At 37.7% G+C, this 23522-nt stretch overlaps 1 protein-coding gene across 1 annotated transcript in view; it reads right to left on the bottom strand.

Annotated features, from left to right (window-relative positions):
• BCAR3 (BCAR3 adaptor protein, NSP family member) overlaps positions 1 to 23522 on the bottom strand; it is a gene marked incomplete at both ends in the record, with an annotated part of 112711 nt that overhangs the window by 62433 nt on the left and 26756 nt on the right. Inside the window, 3 exon segments of the mRNA XM_082002757.1 lie at positions 11818 to 11830; positions 11833 to 11934; positions 15233 to 15314. Coding sequence (XP_081858883.1) covers positions 11818 to 11830; positions 11833 to 11934; positions 15233 to 15314 — 197 coding nt within the window.

The raw sequence follows: 23522 nt of genomic DNA, 5'->3' as shown, positions 1-23522 counted from the left end.
CGATAGAGGTGGAGGGACAGAGGGACGCTCATACACACTTCACACACAAAACCAGCTTTTCATTCTCCGCCCGAGAGGGCAGCGCTGTCGCCCATAGTTACCGGTCTGATCACCGCTGCTTCTTTCCAGGCTTTCTGGGTATTAGTTGGAGGCTTCGTCCCGGCCAAGCAGCAAGTCCCGTCCAGGTCCCTCGGAGCTGCGGAGGCCCGCGGGCGGCGGTGCCGGGGAGAGCGGGCAGCCGGGCAGGAGGAAAAGGTGGCCGGGGGCCAGACCCGCAACAACCAGCGGCCAGGAGCACTTCGAGTAAATGAACCGGGACGTCCTCGGGAGAGCCCAAGCTATGGCCGTGCCGTGGTAGGAGCCGGCGCGTACACTTGCACCAGCCTGCCCTGAAGAAGAGTCGTTCGCGGTAACTAGACTAAGGGTGACTCAACCGGAGCCTCCCAAGAGCGCCTTATCACTCACTCGACTGGGCCGCCGAAGTACGGACCTGGTTCCGCGACTCCCCCGTTTCCACCTCCGCAAACGAGACCGACGCTGGGCGCCGCTCACCTGGAAAGCGGGAGGAGGCGGCGCCGGGTCGGCCCCCGCAGCCCCCTGCGGCCGCGCGCTGCGTGCAGCGGCTCAGGCGGCGCCGCGCCGCAGGCGCCCTGCGCAGCGCCGCCAGCGCCCAGCGCCGCTGTACGGCCCTGCGACCACACCCCTCTGCGGGCCTCGCCGAAGCGCGGCAGGCAAGTCCTTCACGCGCAGTGACCTCTCGTTGCCCTTTTCCGTGGATTTATGAACTTGACTTCCATAATTTCATCTCCCGAATTAGTGCTACAGCAAAACTGAAGTTTCCTAAATGCACCCTGTTCACGGACAATTCAGGGTCTATTACATGCTTTACACACACAATTTAGTTACATTAGCAGACTTCCCCCTCATCCCACCACGTTACATGACGTTATCTGTGCAACAGGTTGGTGGGATATTCTAAAACAGTCAAATAGCCGTAAAGGATAGAGAGCTATTGACAAAACAGCTGGCTAGTTTACCTCCTTGTGTAAAGTATGCCCTTTAAAACAATCAGATAATTATAGATGGAACATTCATTTTCAACAAATTACCTCAGGCACCTTCAGCTGCACCAGTGACTTGGCCAAAGGGCTTTTGCTTAAACAGAAATCAAGGCACACTCAGTTGACTTTTAAAGCACTGTCCAGGTCAAATTTTTCCTTTAACATTGTGTTTGTCTCTTTCCTGTTGGCTCAGTCATCCAGGCTGCCTGGCCAGCATTTCTCGGGCTTTGCCACAGTTATTCCAGTGGTTCTGTTCTTTCTCTCTTGTTAGAATTCCTAAGACAACATTCTGCAAACCTCTTCACAGCTATCCTATTGGCATTAGCTTTCCAGAGGCAAGTATGTCTCTGCCTAACCAAACATTTAATTGATTTTGACATTAAATATTTGATCCCTACTAGTTGTATGGTGGTTCTGTTTTGGGAGAGCCTTTTCATGGACTATTTTTGTTTCACTCTAATGGCCAATCCTTTCACTCTCTTTCTCCATTTTTACCATGACTAGTTTTAATAAGCTGCTTCTCATGTATCTACCTCAGAGCCTGACTACATGGTGCTGCTGAAGTTGTGGTCCTAAACTATCTAAACAATAAATGTCATTAAACAGCAGATTGTTCATCTTCCAGGACCTCTACATATTATCAAACCAGTCGTCAAAAATAAATGAAACTGTTGTATTCTCACTCCAAACAAGTTAAGCTACATCCACTGATGACAACAGCAGGATTAAAATTCCACATGGTGACTTACCACAGTGACATCTCTGGGTACTGGGTGGAACTAGGACACCTACCTCTTTGTAGTTTGGGTTTTTATGCACTGTCCAGAACACTGAATTTTTCAATCTGAGCTATCTAAAATAACTTAGAGCAAAATGATTTTTTTTTTTTTAATGAAGCAATTCAAGACAGAAAGAGCACTTCCTTTGAAGTGTAGCTAGAGCTTAAGAAACATTTAGCTCATCAAGACAAGATTCTTTAGCCATCATGTATGTTGCAGAAGTCGGTTTTGGGAGAGGGAAGTTCTTGGAAAAGTCTGAGCATTTTCATAGACATGAGTAGAATCTTTGCATAAGAAAGCTCAAGTAAGATGAAGTTTAGTACAAAATAAGAGAAACAAAATAAAGGCAAAGAGCACTCAAATATGCAATAAGGGAAGAAGAGGAGACAGAGATTTGAAAATTAAATTTGTCTAATGTACTAAGGTAAAGGAAGCTCACAGCGACATTTCTGGCTGGTGCTCCCCTTCCCATAGCAAGACCACTTTGGTGCCTTAAGACAGGCATGAGCAGTAGGAAAGCATTATCACGGTTGGTATTGCCACACACCTTTTACAATAACAACTTCCAATACAGAAAAGTTGAGGTAAGTGTGAAAGACAACAGTTTCCCAAAGGATTCATTCACTTGTGCTAGGTCACCATGTGTGGCGTGCTGATGGACACAGACTTCTACAGATACATAACTTTCTCCCCCCACATTATAGAAAATTATAACACCAAACTGACATTGAACAGAACCTTGAAGTCAAGATCTAAATTCAAACCAATGTCACATAAAATGTGCCTAAACACACAACAAAAACTTACTCCAATCTTCTTTCAATTAATTTTTTCCCCAAATGCATGACATTTGAGCTACTGATGAACTAGGAAAGCTAGCAAATCTTGCATAGCCAATATTAGTCTGCTTTTGTCATTGCCAGTTGTGCAAAACCAGGTAAGTATTGAGGACAGAGAAATACCAGAAATGTTTCAGACACAGTAACAGATTCCAGAGTTTCACTGCCACAAGCAACAGTCTATGGAGATTTCCCATAGGATATTTCAGGCACAATCTCACTTCAAAATACACCTGGGGGAGGGAGGGAAAGAGTGGTAGGAAGAGAAAGGAACCAAAACAGAGCAGGCTGTGATCCCATCTTGGACACCAAAATGCCTCACTAATACATCCTGTGCAAGAAAAATGGAATCATGGTGAGAATACAGAAAGAGGAGCTGAGATACCTGGATTACACTTCCAGTTCTAGTATTCTGACCCACTTACTTCCTATATGACCTATACTGACATTTTTTGTAACATACACCAGTGGTAAGTATTTTTCACAGGAAAGACTGTATAGTACTTTATCAGCTTATCAAGTGGAAGATGCTACAGAAGTGCACATTATTATTCGCCTCATTGCATAGAGAGGCAAGACATTTTCCTTTATCTAAACAATATATTACACAGTTCAGGTAAAAAACATCTAAAATCATGGTACAAACTCTGATCGGTTAGCACGTAAGATGGTCTCTATTGGCTGATTCTAAAAATTCAGGAAATTTTCAGGCGCTGTAATTACATGGGAAGTAATGTCATGCTTCATTGTCATGTTTTGTGAATAAGAACTAGAAAAGGAGTAGTAATTTCCTTAGTAACATGACTGGGTGCTAAGTAATGGGACTGGTAGCTGGGCAGCCCTGCATAAACTGTGATTACTCTTGCATGAGTCATTACATCCTTTTCCTAGGAGTTTTATTTTGTCTTCAGACAGAATTGAAAATTGGGCCTTGTCTTCACATATGACAATTTACATAACCCAGCCTTGTACATACTTGATGCAAAGCTGTTGAAGAGAATTTGCCTGCAACCTGTAAGAATGAAGAATCCACAGGACTGCCTACACTAGCTACATTAGTTGTGAGTTATTTTGAATTAAGCTAGATGAGATTCCTCCTTGTAAAGTTTTTGTGGTTTTCATACTTTATAGCTACTTTGGAAATGGGTTTACTGAGATGTGGGATGAAGCCTGGAAGCACCAACGTCCTAAAACAAGCACAGCACCTCTGTGAAGCCCCCCCCCATCAGTAATCCATGCTGACCTGTCATACCACTTAACCATCTATTTATCTATATGGCATCATGCTGTTTGGGTATCACCTTGCCACAAGAATGTTAGCACATCACACACTACTGTGGCCTTCCATGGTCACCCTTGACTTCTGCTTTCTGAAAGGAGGGAGTAGGTACAGGTGCATCTTTCCACCTAGTGCAAAGACACCTGTACAAGCAGGTGAACTGAATGTATCTGAACAGATGAGTAAGGAGGAACAGTAACCATGACCCAGGTCCCAAGATCTGTGATGCTGTAGCTTGCGTACCTTAATTGTGTCAAGTTGGGTACTTGACTGTTCTTGAGAGATCACTTTCAAAATGTGCCTGGCTTATGGTAACAAAAGCGATGATGGAACAAGACAAGAGGATTCTTTGGAACTTTTCAGTTTTATGTTAAACATCAGAATTCCAGTCTTCCTAAAATAACCAGGAGAAAATACATCTACTCTAAAAGCACTGCTGTGCAGCTATAATGATAAAACGCAGAGGTAACTACACAAGATGAGGACATGGTATGCGTGGATTGCTCACACAGCAGTTCTTGTAGATTTCCTGATAAACAAAAGTCAAAGCAAGTTTCTACTGTAGACTTGTCTTAGAAGAGAAAGGACACAAACAAACAAAATGCTACATTCCCTCAACTCCCACAGATGCCACATCGAAAAAATAATGATCAGCATAAATGTTGGCTAGGAAATCAAGTTTATTCACTGGCAATTTTCAAATTAATTAAAGACATATCAGGCCAAATTAGAATGACAATACAAAGTGAAAAATACTTGAAATCTGACATTTATTCTGAAAACTATGAGCTATGGCAACTGTGCTTTCTAAGGTCCCACCCAAGCTGCCAAGCAAAACAGACAAGTTCAGTCACCAGCTATCCAGACCTCCATAAAAAAGCTACCAACATCCAGTCCTACTCTTTGGTCTGTCTTCAGTCTGGAGACATAACGTCTTTCATAAACTCCCAAAGAGCTATCCGTTATGAGTTAAGAGTCAAGAAGCTTCACAATCCCTAGCCTCAGAAAAGTTTGCAAGCAGAAATGTACCATAGCTGATCATCATGGAATGAATGCTGTAGTAAAGCAGGAGAGTTTCAGGAGTTATATACACCTTAGCTCATTCAGTGACAAACTGGAGCAGGAACATGCTCTGGCTTGCTGAAGTTTCTGGCTACAGCACATCTAATTTTTTGCAGACATAGAAGAGTTCAAACTGGGTACATATATAATACCAGATGTCTGATCCTCATTTACTACTGGCTAAAAACTTTAGTTCTGACAAATCAGTATTTTCCAATGGGAGTTGGTTTACAGTTAAACTCTTCTAATCTGCAGCTCATTATTGTAAGTCTTAAGTCAGAAAGAAAGCGAAACATTTGGAAAGGTTTGGAAAAAAAATTTCACTATAGCTATCATAAATTCTCAGAGCTACCAAATTCCGTGTGTTTTGAGCGAGCTAGTATCGGCCACTGCTAGAACCAAAAACACTAAGTACAGCCCTTGTCAGATATAATACAAGAAAACTGAGTATCATCTTTAACAAAAACCAATTAGCAATTTATAAAAGTAGTAAAAATAAATTATGGCATATATTCTGTGACAATAACATGTTGTGCATCCCCTCACCCTGCCTTCAGTTTGGTATTGAAAATCATGTCAAACCACTTGTGCTGGCATAGATTAGACAGATCTGTTTCAGAGGTTTGAAATACATGGGTAAAACTGCACTAAACCCACTTTTCTTTTATAGACTAGTTTTGGTTAATTAAATATTAAACTGGAAGACACTATACCAGAAAGAAGTTGGACAAGGTTTTATGGGTTCCTTTTTACCAGGGGGTCCCTTTTCTTCTCTTTGCTTCTAGCAGTGGAAGAACTGTTACTGTGCAGCCAAGATTTCCTTGTATGCTTCTGTTTTTCCATGTTTCTGTAAAAAGTCTCAAATACAAGAGAATTAACAGCCTCTCTTTGCATGTGACAGATGTTGGGGGGGTTTTCCACTTAGAACATAAGTGATGTACAGAAAAGGATAAACAGAAGGCAGCAGAAAGTAGCAATAAACAAATGTAGAACTTTCAACAGACAAAATGGTACAGAGGTGTATGTTTACAGCTTTGTAACAGCATCTACATTTCTGACCTCCTCAAACAGAAATAGCAAAAACCTTCAAATCATTAAAATCCACTGTATCTCTCAGTGAGAGCAAAATAGACCACACAAGTAGCAATACCACCTCTAACTGTTATAGACATGAAAGCATTCAAAGCAGCCTCCTCTCCATCTATTGGCAAAGCTACCAGAATACTTTAGCACTAGTCTGGAATCTGCCAGGTTGACACTACATACCACTGCTCCAAAGCACTCTGGTTGTGTTTGTAATGTTTCAAAGAGAAGCAAAAAAAACCCAGAATGAGTAAAAGGGCTTTACCTGAGAGTGACAAAGGCAAGATATTTGCATTTGACAAGGCAAAACAAGTTATTGGCTTTATGCTCATTATTTTGGCCATCTAAAAAACACATGAGGAAGTCCCTCACTTATTTTACTCTTTCTTTGAAGAAAGACATGTCTCTCTTTATTGTCCCAAGCACAAGCAAGGATCTGTACTGCTTGCTCATCTTCCTTCTTAATAGCACACATCTTAGGTCTTCTATATAACAAATGGAGAAATGTCAAGGAGAAGACCCTCATGCAAGAAAGCACTTCATATTTAACTTTACACAAATGCAGCAGGGCAAGAAATACAACATATAGAGAAACCGCTATTTAAGAATTTAAATGCAAAGGCTCTCCCCCCACCAAAAGCAGGAAGTTACGGAATATTAATTACATTTAACCTAATTCAGGTTTTGCATATTATTTTATATTCACCCACAGTAAATTATGTCAATGCATATATTTTATTTAAATCCATTAAGGCTGGCCTTCTTTGTATGGCAAATAGAATTATAAAAAATCTAAATATATATCCTATTAAAATGGCAATGTCTCTGTATAAGAAAACCTGTACAAGACAGAAAGGAAAGATTCTTTATACCTTTAGCCTCTCAAAGGAAAACACTAAGATGTTAATGAAATCATATTAAGCTATAAAATACTGTTACCAGAATTCAGCTCAGTAAAAGAAGGTACTGGGAAAAAAAAGTTCCAGCTCTTAGAACACCTCATAAAAAAACCTTCTTGTCACTTAGCTTTCTATATATTTTCCCACTCATAACTCAACAAATGATGTTTGACATCATGAATATTTGCAAATGTACACAAACATTTTGATAGTCAAATGATACAAAGCTTTCCAAAATTAGTCTGTATTTAAATTTATGGTGATGAAGGAACCAAAAAATATACTCCATGTCCAACAATATTCAAGGTATATTTTTATTATGTCAAAATAGACATTTGCATTTATATATTTACATTACCCTCTCTATAGACAGTATTTTCTACTGCACTGGAGGAGCTAGTCACATCATGGTGGGATTCCTCAACACATCTGAAGCATGATTTATTCTCTTACTAGAGGTCTTAAGAAATCATAATAAAAATCACACGCCTAAAGACTGTAGCACAATATGGTAACATGATTAAATATCACTCTGTCCCAATCCCATATAGCATCAAACCCTGTTTTAGTTGTGTTGGAGGATACTGAGAAAATCACAGTTCCTTCCTGGAGCACTGCTCTCCAGGTACTGGGCTACAGCTTTCAGGATGTCGGTCTTGAAATGCGGATTGTTACAGGACAGAGTGCTATGCCTCATGCTCTGGGAAGGAGACCTTTTTGTGTAATACAGGAGTCAGGTTACACCTAGTTTGTCATCAGTTTTTCTCATACCAGAAGAAACTACTGGCTTCTTAGAAACATCTGTTTGGCATTGCAAAGACTATAAAAAGGTTCTAGATAGCTGCTGAGAACATTCCTATAAGCACAGACGGAAGCACAGCCGTATTTTCCTTTACTTGGGAGTGCTTTAGTACCCAAATTTTGGATGCATCTTAACTCCATATTGGGACAAGCCCAGGCAAGCTGCAGGCCCCACCCTCTGACTCTACAGTTTCCCTGGAACAGAAAACAGAAGGTACATCTCAAAGGAGTCACAGCATGCTATGAATATATGAATGGATACTGGCCTAGATAGCAGGACACCAGGATCGAGAATGTGCTAGTCTTTTGATGTGCTAGGTAAGGGTAAGTCAAGATACAGCTAAAGGATTGTGGAAAGAGTATTTATGGTTGTTCACATTCATGCCTTTTTGAAACTTAATTTCTGTTAGGTTAAATGCTTAGAGGCTGAGCAAGTGTTCTGGGAAAGCATCACTATGGGCTGGTGTGCTCTTTCATGTTTCACTTGACATCTACTTTGCCACTATCAGATATAAGATCCTGGACTTCAGCAACTATCAGTTTGCCTCAGTACACAGCCTTGTGGTCCTCTGTTCATTAAACAGTGGTAGAAGTATGTTCAAAACTGGTAACAATTTTGCACTTATGAAGAAAGTTTGCAGAAATTGGAAACATTTTCCCACTTGAGTACTTTGCAAGGAAATGAAATATAGTGATAAGCCCTAAGCAAATATTTGAGATCATCTGGATTTAGCGAAAAGGAAAAAAACACCTTGAAATTTGGAAGGCTGCATTCAAGAGATGAAATGTTCCAGGCCAACTGCAGATGTAGCTTTTAGGCCTAAATTCATTCCACCAGCTGTCAGCACTTGCTGAGTGATCTGCCAGGAAGTCAGCCATCCTGGGATATCTCTACAATCAACAAAAAAAACATAGACACCTATATAAGGTAATTCAAATTGAAAGTGGACTGAATTATGTGCTGAATTCATCTGTCTCTTTCTAATACCTAGAAGGGAGCACAGAGTGACTAAAACACCTTCAGCTGTGGTTTCACTTTAGGCAGCAGGGCTGTTCAGCCACAGGGGCTCACCTCTGCTGCCTCTTCCTTATACATTCATACTTGTACAAGTGTTTGTGCAGCTGAACAGTGAACTGGCACGGGGACTTGATCTGGATTAATATAATAGGAAAAAAAGTTGTTTTTCACACAGATAAATTTCCCAATAGGTTCACTATGCAGCTGCAGGCCAGTTTCACTGACAACAAAAGTAATGATACAGAGGTGGGAAAAAGCAGCTATAGGAAAGCTGAAGATGGCACACACTGCTTAGGCTGGCATTTTGGAACCCCAGCTTCAATTAAGATCAAAAGTCAATGGCAGAGCAGCCTTTCAGTTTTCTAACGCAGATCAAAAACATCAGAGCCCCATTATTCAAAGCACTGACCCACTATAAAATTCATTCTGCTGGACTGAAGTGGCTTAACAGTTTTGAATGGTTATTTTTCTACTGATCAGCTAATGCTACTCACATCAAACCAGTTATTCTAATCACTTCCCTACCATTGGCTGGCATAAAGATGGCATAAAAGCATAAAGATGAACTTCGTATTGTGTACTCTGCCTAATTCACCAGATATGTGATCATGTGCACATATTTGATCTAGGTCAAATATGTTGCTGGGCATTATGTCAATGCACAGACTTTGGTATTAATTACTGTGGAAACACAGCCCAAGTAATTAGAGTTAGATGGGACGAATCCAAACCATAGTGTACTGACATATGTTCTGTTCAAAGTAGTTTCAGAACCAGTTAACATTTTAGAAAACAGAAAGTGTTTTGACAAAATTTTCCAAAACTTAACTTCACTGTACAAATAAGTGCTTAGTCCTATAAAATTAACCCTTGTGAAAATGCTTACGTATTAGAGTGACTTATCACATCGAGCACTGTCTGGAAACTGTTGAACCAGCAAAAAATACAAAGCTGTTTAAAGCTCAAAATAACAGTAAACAGAATAATATAGCCTTCGCTCTGTACTGGTAAGTATACTAGTAGGACGTTAGTATTTATTTAATAGAATGGAAGATTTAAAAAGAATGTTTTTTCTAATGTATGACTTCAGTACAGTTCAGTGCTGGAAAACAAGCATTTCAGTTAGGCTTCTGCTTAGGCACTCTGCTCCTAGACATAGCACTCTGTCAAAGACAGACACCAAACAAAACTATGTCATAATAGGCTGGAGACTAGATAACAACCATTAGTCCCTACTGTGAAAACAAAACAGTCTGCACTCGTGTATGACTGACTGAACCAATCTGTTTTTGCAGCCTTCCCAGAATTCTTTAATACAATAGGCAAAGCTATCTAGGATATAAATATCCTGGTGTAAACTGAACAACTCCAAGATCAATTTGCCTCTATTTTTTCAAGCACATAATTCAATTATACACCTAATTGTTTTCATTAGCCAAAACCAGAGAGTGAATGAAAACATTGCTCACCAAGATAAATGCCCATAAAAATATGTACCACCACTACTGTTACTAGAACTTAGCTTAAAGAATTCCAGCACTTACTGCCAGAAAAAAAGAAACAAGTTGGCATCACGCTGTCACCTTGCAAGACATATGTCTGGAGGTCAAAAAATATATACACTCCAGTCTGGAGATAAAATATTTGACTCAAATTCACTGAAATCACCAGCAGTATGGCAAGATTAGATTTAGCTCAATATATGTGAAGCTGAAAAATTACAAGATGTAGCTGTATTAATAGAATTTGGAACGTTCCAGTGAGTTACCAAAATGTTACATAACTATCTATAAATCAATTCACTATCTGAATGACAGTCTAAACAGCCCTTTTCTCTGAACAAATGTTACATTGAGAACTGCAATATATTCCTCATTCCAGCACCTGAAAAGGTTACAAAATGCAGAACCAAAGCCACATGAAAATAGGCTCTAATTGAAATACATTTAGTTTCACTGCAGTAATCAATGTGAATAACTTCCTAATTTGTTCGCAGTAGCAGTTACAAAAATGTCATGTTTATATTCATATTTTAAGAAAGTTAAACCAATGAGTTGAAGTTATGTAACTGTTAAACCAACTTCGAACTCCTCAGAAAACACTGAGAAAATACACTGATGTACTTGTACACAACAAATTTTATTTTCCTTTGAAAAGTTAAAGCAGCTAAACATATTTTATGAATATTTGATTTCCACAAATGTTCCAAAATTCTTTTTATTTTGACCAAGAGAAGGCAAAAGCAGGAACATCAGCCAAGTAAATCACTGCTTCACATTTCATTTGTAAAAGCCTTAGGCAGTGATCTTTAGAATTATTGGGCAGACTGCATAATACTCGTATCTTGTTATCTATTCTCAAAATATCCTGCACAGTAAGTCACAGTTGAATAACATCTCACTATAGCCTTCCACTCAGAACAGGATGTCTTACAGGGCTTGTTCCAACTCTCACAAACTTGAGTTGAATTTTGATACTGAACTGATAAAAGCATCGTAAAAGCAACAAAAGATGTAGTGATCAAAGCTTCATTGACAGCGAAGTCCCAAATGGAGGAGGATCAGGACTGCCTGTGTAAGCACTCTTCCTCTCTCCTCACTAAGGATGAGGTGGCATGTACACAAAATAGCTTGGTTTAGGCCTTTTGATATGACCTCTCCAAGTGAGGAAGATATTCATGACACAGTCTTCTGTCAGTTATGGTCTATTAACACTACTGTATCTTGTTAAGTTGAAGACAGAGCGCAACAGAAAGTGAAATGAAAGCGGAGCCTTCTCTAAATGACAACTTCAAAAAAAAAGTACAGGTTATATTATTTTTTTAAAGACCTGCTAGAAGATTAATGTTTAGCTATTCTTCTATGTAAAGTACCCCTGTGATCTGTACTCAGAGCAGTATCCTAAGCAGAATCAAAGTATTAGTTTATCATCTCTTTGTGACAGGAAAGCTCGGCCTGCCTTAACTCATTCTTTAGGAGACAACATGGAAATCTTACCTCTTTTTTTTTTCCTACCTCCTGAAGCAGCAGGATATTGGAAATTATGTGTGTTTGGTGGACTTGATTTTCAATTCCAATTCTTCTAAGATCAGCTTTGGTAAGATGGAGTAAATCCTGTAGCAAACGCCAGAGTAAGGAATATACTATACCCATTAGTCCAGGAGAATTCAAATTTCTTTCAGACAGGTTTGCTGTTTCCGATACCACAAGCTGCATAACAGCAAATGTAAGTGTATTTGTGTGTTATATGAAGCCCCTTTGTCATGATAACCTATGCCATTGAAGGGATGAAGATTTTTTCTTTTAAAACATTAAATAATTGTCTCTAAATTTTTTCCTCAAAACAAAACTGGTCAAGATAGCTGGAGAGTTTCTAAAAGCAATGACTAATTTGAATTAAAAAAAGCCCAAAGTGCTAGTATGCCAATAGCACTTAAGCTAATGAAGGAAGAGAGATCTCAGACTGAATTGAGGGGCATAATAATATTGGAAAGGAAGGGTTTGGATAATCAAGAGGATATTCACTTTAATTAATAGATGACATGGGGTGTGGCACTGTTTTCAAGAACATGAATTTCCAGATAAAGCACTTGGGTAATCAAATCCAAACTGTTCTCTTTTATTCCCCTTTCTCTCCACCAAATCATTGTTATTTTATTTTCAAAATAAGCTGCTGAATAACTCAAGGCATTATTTATAAGTCAGTACAAAATTTCAATTTTATGTTGATTTGTAAGTAGGTACAAAATTTCATTTGATGATGACATCTTTCAGAGCAAGAAGAAAACACATCCAAAGCAGAAAATTTATTTCTTTTTATTGTTATTGTTCTGTATTTTCACTGTAAATCAGATAATGAGAAATGCATAGGATGTACCCCATCTTGTTACTGGCAAGTCACATTACTAAGAGTGGCCTTTTCTAATGTAGATTTGACAAGTCAGGCCTAGGACCTTAAAATACAAAGTCACATTGGTTCACTGTGTAAATAAGACAATTGGCACAGAATTTGTACTCCAAGTGAGCCACTGTTTTTGAAATTGTAATTTTAAAATCTTTTTTGTCAAACTAAAACCATTGAAAAAGCATCACATTGACTTAGACTGAGTGGTCCTCTATCTGCTGAAAGCCTCAATTTTTTATGTCACTAGCTACAACTGTTTCAAAAGCTATTAGGAAAATTTAGCCATGCCTGAAAATGTCATATTAAGTCTTTCTCAAATTATACCTCATATATATCTAATGACATGAAAGAAGGGATTCGAATAATTATTACCCTTACTTTATCCCTTTCTAGGTTTACCCAAATGCAAAAATTGGTACTAATGATGAATTCGCATTGCGGTAGAAAGGATTTTTCAGCTTTGGCAACAGACAGAGAGTCCCTCTGCTTCTGTCAAAAAAAGTCAACAGCCTCCCCGCCAAACACCAAAATCGTCCTCCAAGAAAAAACACACACAAAGAAGTACAAATGCAATATGCCTGCTCTTCAAACTTCAGTAAAAAGGAACACAAAAAGGGTTAATGTTAACTCCAATACTGAACGGCATATGCTAAGGGTAATGCAGTGGGAGCTTTTACAGACACATTTTGGGTTTTCTTAGTAGCTTTAAAGAACTTGCTGCATTTCGCAGCAAACACCACTAATATGTGGAAATTTTATTTGTCAGAGAATGGTCTCCTGCCTTGAAGTTTTCTTTCTTCATTCAAGATCATAAGCACTTTCTGGTCTGGCTAAAGAAATGGCTAGAGCAGCTGACTGAAACTCAAGAATTATCTTCTACTGCCATGAATTTACTACTTAGCGAAGAACAATATAATTCAAGAAACTGTGCATCATTGTCCTCCTCAGTAAAATTGATATAATCATACCTTCTATTGCAGAGATAAAAACCCAGTGTAAATAGTTATTAGTAATTATTTTTAGAAGTAGAAGACATCAAAGGCAATTACTTAGACTTTTAAGAACTTAGAAGCTTGGTTCAAAATGGTTCTTAAGCATACGCCTAGTGTTAAGCAGGTTAGTAAGTATGTGAAATCAGGGTAAGTCAGGCATTTTCTCAAATTAAAGTTTTGTTTCAGGAAAATATTCAGTTTGGCCAAGGAACTAAGGAATGATACAACGCTTGTAATCTATAGATACTGCAGAACTGAAATTCTGACTCATGGCCTTGAACTTTCCATTGTATCCAGAATGATGCACTAAGCCTGTTTTTACGTTTTGCACTTCAGCAAAAACTTTTTACAGGCAGCTTTCAGACTTGGTAAGCTGTAAACTATCTTTTCTGCAGGTGTTTTTGTTTGTTTGTTGACTGTCAAAACAGCTCTCCTATGGTTCTATATTACTGTCTTCTGTGTTAGAATGGTAGTGTGAATCACATAATAATGTTTTCTGATGTGCTTCTAAGTCTTACTGACTGAGTCCATTTGGAAAAGTAGGAAAAGCTGTCCTTTTCCTAGTTGTGACAAATTCTACTTATATTTAATTTTTATTTTGCTTGGATTATGAGATTACCATGACACTCATTAAGAACTCTGGTACACAAGCAGCAGCACAGATGTGACACAGAAGCCAATTTTAAATAAACTTCCACTTCATGAAACTTTGATTAGTGAAAGAAAAAAATTGTAAATAATTTGTTCAAAAATGAATCCAAGGGTATTTTGAGTTGATGAGGATATTCAGTTGTATTTTTTACATTTATTTTCTGAATTAGGAATACAGTGAGACAGAATTAAAACATGTCAAAACAGCATTTAATTGATGATATAGTATGTAAGGGTCAATAAATTTGTACATGGGTAAGAACTGAAAACACAAAATAGACAATAAAGAGGAAATTTTGATCAAATAAGGCCTGTGGGAAAAGGGCTTCTGAAGAATTTCTAAATAAATTTCTAGGGATTTTCAAGATGACTGATGTAAGGTCCTTCTGTTATGTGGTATTTGCTCAACAGAGATGATTATATTCTTAAGCCACATAGTATCCATTTACCTATAAACAACTTCATATAACAATTGGCATGTAAGTTTATATTTTATCTAGTTCTGAATTTTAAGAAACTTATTTGTTAACTTTTGCAGAACAGAAGTTATCTGTGAGTTCTTGCTCTGGTGAACATGCCCATTTGTTACAATCTGAGACAGCCAAGATTAATATAGGGCAAGCAGCATTAGAAACAGTAAAATGTTAATTTTATCTAGTTCACCAGTAAGTGACTCTCTTTCTCTGAGTTTTAGTACACAGTTACAAAAGACATTGGTTTTATTTTCCCCTTTCCTAAGACAAAAGCAAACAATCAGCCTTTAAGGTTTTTGCTCCAACATCATATCATGGAACATTAATCACTTGCATTATATCATCTTGCTTGACATTTTCTCTATAGTTTTATTGAAAATGTCAATTCTTACCTTTATGCCATCATATTGTTCAAAGAGTGTGCAATATTCTGCAAGACCAAGCTGGGTCAGCCAGTTAGAAATGGGTAGATAACTTCATTATCTATTCCTTTACCTCACAGTGCCTTTGACTCTGAAAAACAAAACGAAAACCCAGTTACAAATACTATTGTTTTGGAATGTTAAATGACTGAACAAGTTAGCACTTAATAGCATGGAAGTTCTACCATTATGGCCAAAGAGATGAATACTTTCTTGGCCACTTGGTAATAGCTAGTTATGTATGCATTGAGTTTATTCCATTTAATTTATTGTTTCATTGTAATCCTCATACAAACAGGCAATGTTGAAGACTATATTTTGTTTAGCTCACACAGCTGAATTATCTTTCAGAAGATGAATCAGAGTCACTCAATACTGTAGTATCAAATAAAAAAATACTCAGCCTTTGTATTCAAAGAGAATGTTCCTCAATATGCAGGGGGATGGAACACCTCTCCTAGGAAGAAAGGCTGAGATAGTTGGGGTTGTTCAGCCTGGAGAAGAGAGGCTCCAGGGGGACCTTACTGCAGCCTTCCAGTACTTAAAGAGGACTTATAAGATAGATGGGAACAGACTTTCTAGCAGGGCCTGTTGCGATAGGACAAGGGGTAATGGTTTTAAACTCAAAGAGGGTAGATTTTGGCTAGCTATAGGAAGAATTTTTTCACCATGAGGGTGGTGGAACACTGGCACAGGTTGCCCAGAGAGGCGCTGGATGCCCCAACCCTGGAAGCGTTCCAGGTCAGGTTGGACGGGGCTCTGAGCAACCTGATCTCATTGGGGATGTCCCTGCTCATTGCAGGGAGGTTGGACTAGCTGACCTTTAAAGGTCCCTTCCAACCCAAACTGTTCTACGATTCTGTGCTCATTCAGCGATAATGCCATTCTTCTCACGTGTGTAACACATATGACAAAATGTACAAAATGAAGAGGAGTAGCAAAAGGAGCAGTGTTATCTGTAGGAATATGAGGGAAGTAAGTGAAACTGAATACTATGCAAGACAGTCAAAATTAAAAAGATTTGCTGATGAGTGTTTATCCAAGATGTGAACATAGCTGAAGTCAACCTGTTATGGAGTATTTCTACAACAAAAGCGACTGAGGGATTGTTAGTTTGATCTCCATCATGATGTCATCTGAATTTGAGTTATGTATACATAAAAATACCTTTTGGTACTTCCTTCCAGTTGCTAAAATGAAATAAAAGATGAAACATTAAGATGGACATATGATAGACATAGACAAAAGATAAACACATAGTCTCCCAACATCACTGGTCTATGTAAGCAGTTATGTAAGATCTACATAAAAAAATAGTTAAGCTTCTGAAGAATTGCTGAGTTTGTGAAGATATTTCCATTTGCATGTTTGAGCATATCCTAAATAAATTCAAGGATGCCCAATTCTAAATCTTGTGACCTGAACATTTCCTACCAGAGCATTGATGCCAGAAGCAGGAAACACTCATGTTCAGACATGTAGTGTCTTTAGTCATACATTTTTTGATACATTTTTTTATTTGAAGATTTTCCACTTATCTATACTTCAGGGAAAGTATTTGCTCATTAGCTCTTTCCAGCCACAAACCACTTGTTCCAACACATCTGTTTACTCTGAACATGTGACAAGAAGCTGCCCAAAGGCTGACGTGTTATGGTCAGCAAAAAGCCAGTATTGCTTTCTGTTAGATAAAGCTGTTTATCATTTCTATAACTCTTGGAACACTAGAAAAGTGTTGAAGCTTTTATGTATTTTTTTAAAAAATACAAATTCCAAAGCCAAAACTACTGTCCTGCAGAAAGGTAGGCCACAGTAGCAGTATTACGTGTGTTAAAGTAACAGGTAATACAGAAATATTTTTAAAGCATTGAAATTAGAACAAGTACCATTGGTAAGACACACAATGTTTTGAATCAGACATTGTTTTGGAAGCCACTATGATTTTTGCCTCAGGGGTCAATCTTGGAAACAAGTCAAAATGGTTACACTTCAGAGACACATACACCATTACACTGTGGAAGTTATAACCCTGGGATTTGTCACTTCAGGATCTATTAAAGAACAAACCTGCTAATCTGCAAATCCCATTGTGAAATCCCTCTATTCTCCACCAAAATACTCCACTGTACCACTTGCTTTATTGCAGGTTTTTTATTGTTGTGAAAATATTGCAGGCTATGGATGAAAAGTATACATGTAAAGAATGGTGTTATTACTGTAACTAAATGCATCTTGTGGTGTAACATCGATGAGAAAATCTCAACTTTTAATGGACACACCACAAAGTAATTTCTTTGAGGACTGTTAAAGTCACAGAGAACATTCTTATGTGAGGCAAGGACAAGCTCAGCCACTGAAACCTTTCATTTATTGGCTTGCTTTAAACAGGTATTTTCAGATTGCAAGATGGTCAATACAAAAGGCATACGATTTTCAAAGAGATACAAGGAAAACACAGCTAGTTGGTTAGGACATTAGTAAAACCATGGACAAATATCTCTTTTTCTCGTTCATACACTTCTAATTCAGTCATAGACTTTAATTTTGTTGTCATAAAGGAACTTGTTTTCAAAAGTGTTTAACTGCACTAGGAATATATTTTTTTAAGACTACAGATTTTATATTTAATTTTGAATATTTAGCTTCTATGCTAGTACCCAACAATTAAAAACTATTTACAAGAATTGGTGGAGACTCACCATAGTTATCATTCCAGAACAAAGAGAAATTCTGCACTAAGCATGAAAGGAATCCCAGAATTTCCACAGAGCAACATTCTCTTTAAACAATATAATGATAAACAGTGGCTATCTAATCTTACTTGGCCAGCTGCATTTGCTCTGTCATTCATTTATACCAAATGAAAAAAGACAACGAAAGAAAAAACCACCAATAACCCCCCATCTCCAAACTCCTATACCAAAGGAAATTCAAGTGCAAGCAGAAAAAAAAGAAGTTAACCTTGTATGACAAGATACTAAGAGACACAAGATGATGCATTGGTTTCAAATGTACTGCACTTACTCCTTTGAATGTGATTATTTTATGGCATACTTCTATGTGCTATTAAGTCTTTATTGACACCTGTGTAGATTTTTCCCTACTGTTTTAATGAAAAATTTGTTCCTACAGATTAAGGAAAAAACACAAAACAAAACCCAAAAAAACCCCCAAACCACAAAAAGCCAAAACCCTCCTTTCCGCCACAAGATAAATAATTGCCTTTCGGATCCTTCTGCTAATGCTAGTTTTGGTGATTAAAGGTAACAGAAACATTAACTCAAACATCTCTTATTTAACCAATATTACACTGTTAATTGGATGCAGGGTACAACCTAGTGGTCAGGATATGAGATATATTCAGTGCCTGATCAAGATTAAGAGTAAAATGGAATTACAACTAAATTGTAAAAGACCCTCAGTATATCTTTATGAGAACTGGTTTCAGGCAGAGGGCTTTTCCTATTATTCTTCTACTTTTACACTATTTATTTTTATTTCTGAAAATACTATTAACTCTTGCTTAGGGCAAGTAATGCCAACATTTTTTAACATCCAAAATATGATTATAAACACACTGGCAAGGTGTGTGGCAGATGTTGGATACATATTTTTTCTCTCTGAGAAATTAATATCCTTCCTTTCCAGGGGAAGGAAAGAAACAAAAATATAAGGTGACAGCATGTATTGGAGGGCATTCTAAACGCTGTCACTTCCTGTACCTCTCAGGTTTCCTGCAATAAGGAGATCGTCATAGGTTTAGTCAGGTCATTGGATTTTTATGGAATAAAACCATAGTTGCTTCATGATTTGCTTCTATTTATTCAGTGAGACTTCTTCAGTTATTACGCAACAAGCTCAACAGTGAAGTTATAGTATTTTGAAATCCTTATGTGTAAGCTCTTGCAGTATTACCCACATTATTTATACAATTTCAGGGGGTTTTATATCAAAATAAACAATTCAAATCCAACCTAAGTTTGTACAGTTCTTTTTCTGAACACCAGCTGTTCAGAGGCTTTTATGAAATGAAGTTGCTGTCAAAAAGTTATCAAATGGGTAACAATGGGACATTCCTACGGTGACACTCTGTTCTCCTGAACTTAGCTTTTACTTTCAGAGTGCTTTTCTGTATTATCTTAAAAACCTGCTCACAGTTGCAATCATATGTATCATATTTGAAGCAAAAGCAGAGAAAGGTGTTTTATATGTAGCTTTTAAGTCCAACTGTTCATACTGCAATGCTTTACTATACTGATAATTCATTAGTTTTCTTCTTTCCTCTATCACAATATCCCAGAACTATCAAAAGCTGCTGCTGTTGGCTTGTTATACTCCAGACACAAGATAAGCGATATGTAATACCAGATTCTTAATTCAGCTATGGTTTCATCAAATTAGCTTCACCATAATTTTTGAAAAGGGTGTATGGGCGTACTACAAAAACACCAAGGTTCAGTAACTCCAAATCACTGTGTGGATATAGCAAGTACTCCAGGGACAACAATTCATGCTCCTTTTTCAGTCTCCCTTGGGGATTCAGGCTGTAATATGACAAGGAGCAAGCCATGTATCATGGTGTAATCCTATCCTCACCAAAGTTACTCAGGTGATCCAGCAGAGACAGCAATTTAATCTCATCTGGAAAGCAATTTCTCTTATTGTGCCTCTTCTACTTCAGCAAAATTGACTTGTACTTCCAAATTAAGACTAGCCTCCTGCTGTGACACAATCATTTATTAGGAAAAAAATTATTTATTGGACACCTGCATGAGTAAGAATTTTCTTAAGTATTTTAATCACTTGAACTTGGCATGCCTTCCTAACTAGCTCCCTTGAATCAAGGGCCCATCAGTTTTGTTTTCAGATGTTGTCAGATGTACTTTCATTTTCAGGTGCACCTTTATTTCCCTCTGGCATCAGTGAAATCAACAAACTCTTTAAATTACAGCCTCAATAAAGCTCATGATCTCATACAACAGTCTATACACCTCAGGTCCTGTATTGTGGGACTAAGAAATAACACTGACCAAAGGTCTGCTCCCTCTGCTGATCACATCTTAACTATTTATGCTTATCTAAGCAACTTAGGTATTTCTTGAATGCTCTATTGTAATGCGCGTTTGAACAGCAGAAAGTTTCTACCACTGGAGTGTCAGATTCTGAATACGGTAGAATGAAAAACTAGAAAAGCTGGAAGTGGTCATCATGCTTGTGATGACACCTCTCAGAGATTTCTACCATCTTAATACAAAAGAACTACCGTTTATTTTGCAGCCTAGGTCATATTTCTATTTCTCCTCTCCCTTCTTTAAACAATTTGCCAAGTGTAAAGCATGTTGTCAGTACTACAGTTTAAGACAGTAAATCTGTGTGTTTTGGAAAAGTCTCAGAAGCTGACTGCTCTGTAAAAGGAATACTAAATGCAAAGTGGGAGAGTCAGAAGATACCAGTAAATGACCCAAAGCTTGCTTCTTCTCTATGGCAGTGATAACATCTTAGTGAGCAAAGTAACCTTCTTCTCCAGGATTTGTTAATACAGTAATGGTAAACTGACATCATTTCCATGAGACTTGTTCTAGCCTACAGCCTTAAACAAAACCCAGAAATTTTCTAGTTAAGAATTGAGCATGGTTCTCGTAATCTAGTAAGGCTATAGGCTGGTAATGCACTGATCAGAAACAGTGTATTATACAGCTATCTCCATCTCTTCTGCTAGCAAAAAGGGAAGGGCATCTGCGAGACAGGGCAAGAGACCGAAGCAGCAGAAATACCTGAAAAGCAACCCATTAGCAGAACCCAAATGTCAGACACTGATCAAACAAATACTGGCACTCTGCACTAGCCAGTCCGGAGAAAGCACTTCTTGGGCCAAGGACTGTGGCTGAAAGGAGTGGGAAACCTGTTTCCCCTACTGTGTCAATCCTCTCGTATTCATGGAAACAGAGCTTGGTACATTGCATATAAACTGGATGACATCAAAGATAAGCTACCACCATTTTTTTCTTAAGATAGGAACAATATGCAAAACCTTTAAGTTTTGGTTAACTCTGCATGAAAAGGAATAATGAGCCACAACTATTCATCATGTAATAATTACTACAATCAAATTCCATCTCTAGACTTACATCAAAAAACATCTTACAAGGGAAGAATTACCTACCTAAGAAAATGTCATAGATGGGTAGGTGACCTGTGTACAAAGCACATGCAGAGGGCATCAAGGGTGGAGAGGCAAAAAGAAAGCATAAGAGCATAATGTAAAAAAAGCTAATGTTCCTACAATGATGACTGTTTAACAAAATAAAACAAAGAAAGAAAAGCAAAGTAGTACATCTGATAAATCCCTGTTATAACATGTCGAAAACATACAAGAAGAGGAAAATCGCAGAAAAAAATGTGGATGATCCAATTATTTTACTTAAGACAACATAAAGACATGCAATTTAAGTTCAGAAAAAACTGTGGCCTAGTAAAGTGAAATGCATACTTAATTCTCTTGGAAACCAACTACATCCATACGGCCTGGACTGAAACTATTAATGCCTTCTGCAATTTATGAATCAGCTGTTGACATACAACTACTCTCTGTATCATGTAAGCATGCAGAGTTAAAACAGTAGCAAGAGAGCCACGGTGCTGTCACAGTACTGGAAGAGGGGAAGATATGAGGTCAAGCTATTTCCATAAGGCAGCATGTGAAGGAAGTGGAACGGGCAACTGAATAGACCTCAGCAAAAACCTGGAAGTATACATATGGGGGAGGGGGGGTGGGGAGCATGAGTAGGTACTCAGTAAGCTTGACCAAAAAAAGAACATAAGGAATCTACTTTGTTGATTCCTTTCTAGTGTTGTTCCTACTACAGATAGGAAAAAACATGCAGTCTTACAATTAAAATATCTATAAGGCAGTTGTCAAAAAAGCATAGACAATAGTAATTAGCAATTTCTAGAATATCTGTCAAACCACATATCTAATATATTTACTTTCTTCATTTTAATAATTTCATACTGTTCTGGGAGGGATTAACTGAACAGAAGAAAGAAAACTGAAAGGACAAATTCCTGAACATGAATCTTCAGTGTAAATGTTATCTGCTAGAGCTAGCAAGGTGTAAGCTACAGTTAGCTTTAGTGTACAAATCTAAGTTCTTTATAAATAGCATCACACAGCTGAATTTTCATCATCATTACATTTATACTTTTTCCAGTGTATTATTTCAATTTGCAGTGATTTCTACCGAAACATAGAAGACAGTATTGAGAATTTCTCTTTTAGATATCAAATTTAAAATCGATTCAAAGACTGACATTCCTGGGTAATGAGTCACATTGACTATTTAAAATAAATGCATTTGTACTTATGGAGAATGCAAACACTTACTGGGGTTTTAAGTAATTTGGGGTAAGCTGGTAGAGTCAAAGCAACTAGCATCCTAACAATTATCTGCCTAAGCAAATAAATCAGACCACTTCAAAGGCACTATGCATTTGCACAGTGCACACCATGCTGCTGGCAGTATACAGTAATGACTGACATAAGCCATGTTAAATTATTGTTAGGTTGTATATCACATTCTCAAAAAATTTAAAAATACATTTGCATTTTCAGTTTTGCTGCCTTCTGTGCTGAAGAGGCAAATAATGGATTTTTTTTTTTTTTTTGCTTTGGCAGATAAATCAAAAACATTGAATAATAAAATTTGTATGGATCACACCAAAACAAAAAAAATGTCCAAGATCTTTGGCTAACTGGTATGCAATTTTTATTTGTGTTTAATCTTACTTTTCCTTTCTCTTTTTTCCTTCTACCCAGACCTCATTAAAATTCATTCAGCTGAGACTCTGGAATATAGCAAAACCTCATAAGCTAACATAAACTGATATTTAGTTGTACTGTCCACATAAAGTGTGGAGATTTGCTGTCGACAAACGTGGAAATATCTTCTCTGTACAAAATGTATACTTAAGATATTGTAGAAGAACAATTTTCTTACAGTTCTATCAAGCATTTAGCTACTGTGCTTTCAAGAAATGTGAATAAAAGCTGTAAAAATGATTAGAGAAGAAATGTGTTCTTATTCCAATAGACCGTCTAAACACTGCTTTGCTTTTCTCTGTCAAATGCATTTGACTATGACCATTAGTCTTCAGTTGCTTTCAGCTATGGTTACATGCTGGTGGCAGCACTGCTGAAGCCAGTTTATGTAGCTACCATCTATTACTAGCCTCCAACTTGAGGTGCTTGTTTCTCCCTTGC

This window comes from Phaethon aethereus (assembly GCF_964289735.1).
Source record: "Phaethon aethereus genome assembly, chromosome: 8".
Lineage (NCBI taxonomy): Eukaryota > Metazoa > Chordata > Aves > Phaethontiformes > Phaethontidae > Phaethon > Phaethon aethereus.
This window is presented reverse-complemented; position numbering and strand designations above follow the sequence as displayed.